A 4,420-nucleotide genomic window follows, 5' to 3' on the forward strand; every position below is an offset into this window, starting at 1 on the left:
ACCGGTCGGTGCATGGTGGGCGTCTTGACGTGGCTCCAAGTGTCAGGTCAAGGTGCAAATTTTACCATGGTCGCCGTCCGGCCTCCCACTGAACTCACACTGAACGCCCGCCGGTAGCCGTTCGGTAGCACGACTGCTCGGCCACCAGCGTGGTCGGGAAGCGGTGGGTGTCAATCGCAGCATTTCGGGGTCGCTGGTGGTCGTTATCAGGTCGTAGGGTCAGTGTGACTATAGCTTAACCGTATTTTTATAATTGGTTATATGTTGCGGTGATAATTCCTCGCCACCAGTGCGTTTTATCGTCTGTAGGATGACGGCATTCTGGTATTAACTAATTTAGCACCGGGTCACTGACATTAGGTCGTCATTGCGTTACAGAAATTATAGACAATTTTTTTTAGGCTGTCGTGAGGATAAAAAAAACAATTGTAACCCATTCCGCTTCAGGACGTTATCAGTCAGTTTAAATGCTGTGGCTGACGTCATTCCTATTCAAATGAGGGAATGATAATTCCAGGTGGTAGTTTGAGTATAACTGCCAGTAAAAGTATGTAAAATTAAAATATCTGCCAAAATCAATACTTAAACCACATATTGCGACACCTTGGTTAAGTGTAAGATATATAAGGATGAGAGGCACTGATATAATAATGAGTGTATGAACCGCCTGCGCCGATTATCTGTTAAGTCTGCTTCGAAGCTTCGAGGTGTGTCACTAATGGAGCCTGTTTCCAAATACCTGTTGGCCCATAGTGATACAGTAGAGATGGACACACCAATCCGCCGTGGTGTTTGGAGATAACTGAGGCCTTCAGTGTGAAGAATAATAATGATTGCGCCGGTCTTGTGGGGTCTCCACTGAAACTAACTAGCGCATGACTTACTGCGGCCATCAACACAGGATCGAAACGTATCATATACAGTAATGGATTCAGATGCGTCATCACAATCAGGGGTGCCAACCATTCCGAGGCGACTAGTTGCAATCGATTCATTTTCACATCCATCGTGCCAGGTGTTCGAAAACTTTTTGTTAAGAGTGTACACAGAAATAGACAGGTTGCTCTTTCCTTGCCTGTCTGCGGGTGTATCTTGAAGCGCGCTAATGGGTTCACTTTGGTAATGTTTTGCACACTTTTCTTCCCCTGTTTATATTTTGTTTGCCCTTAAATTGCTTCCTCGGATGTAAACAAGAACCTTACTAACCTGTTTGTGGGGGTATCTTGAAGCGGAGTAATTGGTTCCCTTTGGTGAGGTTTTGCGGTCTTTTCTTTCCCCTGTTTCTGTTTCCACTGCAAAAGTTTTTTTTTTCTTCCGCACCGAACTGACACTGATAAGCTATTCATTGGAAGTGCAATGTTCTTACTTCAATGATTTCTTTACACCTATATTTCCTTACCTCATTCGACGTGAAAATGCATTTGTAATAGTTGAAAACGCTTTGTTTCTCTCGGATATTAATAAAATTAAAACAGGCTGCTCCCTTCCTTACCTGTCCGTTGGCATATCTTGAAGCGTGCTCTTTGGTGATGTCTGGGGGGCTATTTTTCACCCTGTTTTTGTTTTTCTTTGCACTGGACTTTTGCGTCCACGGATGTAAACAAAGATAAAACAAGTTTCCCCTTCCTTACCTGTCTGCGGGTGTATCTTGAAGCGCGCCAGTTGGTTCCCTTTGGTGATGGCGAAGGAGATGTTGGAGGGCGCCAGGTCGCCGTCCGAGGCCCGCAGCGCTATGACGGAGGTGTCTGGCGGCAGGTTCTCGGCCACGTAGGTGTGGTAGGCGGGCTCCTCCGTCTGGGGCATGTGGTCGTTCACGTCCTCGACCTCCACGAAGACCTGAAGGAGGATTGGTTAAAAGGTAGGATGGTGGGAGGGTACTGTGTGTGTGTGTGTGTGTGTGTGTGTGTTTACAGCAAGAGAGGCAGTTCAAGAGTAAAAAACAAAACAAAACAAAAAACAACAACAAAATAAAGTACGCTGTGCGTGTGTGTGTGTGTGTGTGTGTTCCAACCTCCACTCATGTCAACTTCTCCTCCAGGTCGAACATCTCTCTCATTTTTAGCATTTCATGGAGAGACCCAATTTCTCAGTCCATGAATAACCTTTGCCATTCTAACCTTAGCTGAAAAAAAAATCTATGCCCACTGTGCTTATGTGAAAATATAAACTGCGCGGCACATTCAAGATAGCGCCTGACTAACTCTACAGAGGATAACCCCAGGGCAGTCTTCTTAAAGCCTCCCGTCTCCTAGGGCTGAGAATCAAGATGGGGCATGACTACTTATACATAGGATAACCCAAGGGGAGTCTTTTTAAAGTTTCCTGTCCCTTAGAGGCTGAGAATCAGGATGCTACACAGGATAACCCCAGGCCAGTCTACTTAAGGCTCCATGTCCCCAAGAGGCAAAGAATGTTGTGGGCAGAGGGGCGAAGAAAGCCACAAATCCAGCTGACTCCTCTCCTCCGCCCTCCTTTTGATTCAACTATGAGAGCCGGTTGAATGGGTCGCTTTTATCAGGTCCAGGCTCAAAAGGGTTCTGGGGCGCGAATATCATTTCCACCATTCTGCCGCGGTGCATCACACAACGCCCAGACAGACCCGTCGCTCTCCACAAGGCAGGTCGGGTTATATTTTCACGTAAGCACAGTGGGCAGAAATTTTTCCTACAGATCAGGTTAGAATGGCAAAGATTATTCTTGGACTGAGAAACTGGGTAACTCATTAGAAGTTGAGTTCATGAAATGTTTAATTAAAATGAGAGGGATGTTTGACTTGGACGAGATGTTGGCATAAGTGAAGGTTGGAACGCGCGCGCGCACACACACACACACACACACACACACACACACACACACACACACACACACACACACACAGGTATTTCCGTCCCGAGTCTCTCTTTTCAGTCAGAGCCGCTAGATATTTTTTTCGTACTGGTTGTGGTTTTGTGGTTTACAGGATTTCCAGCTCTATTAACCAGACAAGGGTTTGGTTGACTGATTATGAACAGACAGCTGAATGTCACAGTTAATATTGACATGCACATTATAGTAAGCAATCTTAGCTCAATGAGATGCTGAAAAAATGTAAATATTTAATGTAATTTGTAATAATTTTGATGATGAGGAACACCAAGAATATGAAGGATTCTCACGCACAGACATACTCTCTCTCTCTCTCTCTCTCTCTCTCTCTCTCTCTCTCTCTCTCTCTCTCTCTCTCTCTCAAACAGTCAAACACACACACACACACACTCACTCACTCACTCACTCACTCTCTCTCTCTCTCTCTCTCTCTCTCTCTCTCTCTCTCTCTCTCTCTCTCTCTCTCTCTCTCTCAAACACACACACACACACACACACACACACACACACACACACACACACAGCGGGGAGCGTCACTCACGTGGCAGGTGTCGGTGAGGGGCGCCGCTCCCCCGTCGGACACCACGATGGACAGCCAGTAGCCGCGCGCCGTCTCCCTGTCCAGCGCCACCACCGTCCGCACCACGCCTGGAACAAGACTGTATATTAGGGACCAGAACAGACCAGAACAAGAGGAGGGGAGAAGATCAAGAGGACATAGATTTAGATGGAGGGACGGGATTGGGAGAGATATGAGGCAGCTGGGTCTGAACGAAGTGGATGCAGAGGACAGAATATACTGGCGATAACAAACAAGAGTGGCCGACCCCAGTAGGGATTAAGTCTTTCAGTGTGTGCGTCACAAAGTCTGTGCCACCTACTCTTTTGCTTGTGAAACCCAGCTACCACACATTTTATGACAACAATTATTCGTCAGAGAAGAAGAAGAAGGAACCAGAGCGAGACCTGTCTTAGTTGTACTCTCAATTCCATCCGTCCACTTGATCCTCTTTCTTTCTCTCGCTCCTCCCCTCCCCACCACTCCAAAAATTAAGCTCCATATTCTTAAACATGTCGGTCTCCTATTACGACTATTTCCCAAGGCCACAGAGAAGGTTAACCGGGTTTCATGAGTGACTTTCCCGTTCAAGGTGCAGAGGACGTAAAACTGTTCCAAGCATCACAAAACACCTCATGAAAATCAACAACTACGACTAATCCCCAAGGCCACAGAGGAGGTTAACCAGGTTTTCATGAGTGACGTTCCCGTTCAAGAAGCAGAAGTCGTGTAAAACTATCACTGGGATCACAAAACAGTCCATGAAAGGCCCAGCAAATTCTTAAACGTATCGGGCTCCCATTACGACTATTTCCCGAGACCACAGAGAATATCCCGGCCGGCAGTGGACGAGTATAGACGTGAAGCAGACTTATCGTTTTGTCTGTTTTCCGTCCACAAGTGTCCGCTTTGATTGTTTAAATTCCTGTTGTTAGATATTTGCTTTTAATTTTTGAATGTTGGTCGCCTGAGATATGATTGCAATTAATATGGACC

At 46.2% G+C, this 4,420-nt stretch overlaps 1 protein-coding gene across 1 annotated transcript in view; it reads right to left on the minus strand.

Moving 5' to 3' along the window:
* LOC126992493 (protocadherin Fat 3-like) overlaps nucleotides 1–3,938 on the minus strand; it is an 11,081-nt gene extending 7,143 nt beyond the window's left edge. Inside the window, exons 1-3 of the mRNA XM_050851251.1 lie at nucleotides 3,905–3,938; nucleotides 3,407–3,513; nucleotides 1,632–1,836 (exon numbers count right to left, since the gene is read on the minus strand). Coding sequence (XP_050707208.1) covers nucleotides 1,632–1,836; nucleotides 3,407–3,513; nucleotides 3,905–3,938 — 346 coding nt within the window. The remainder of the gene's footprint in view (nucleotides 1–1,631; nucleotides 1,837–3,406; nucleotides 3,514–3,904) is intronic.
* Between the last annotated feature and the right edge of the window lie 482 nt (nucleotides 3,939–4,420).

The sequence above is a fragment of the Eriocheir sinensis genome, unplaced genomic scaffold (genome assembly GCF_024679095.1).
Source record: "Eriocheir sinensis breed Jianghai 21 unplaced genomic scaffold, ASM2467909v1 Scaffold48, whole genome shotgun sequence".
In the NCBI taxonomy this organism is placed as follows: Eukaryota; Metazoa; Arthropoda; class Malacostraca; order Decapoda; family Varunidae; genus Eriocheir; species Eriocheir sinensis.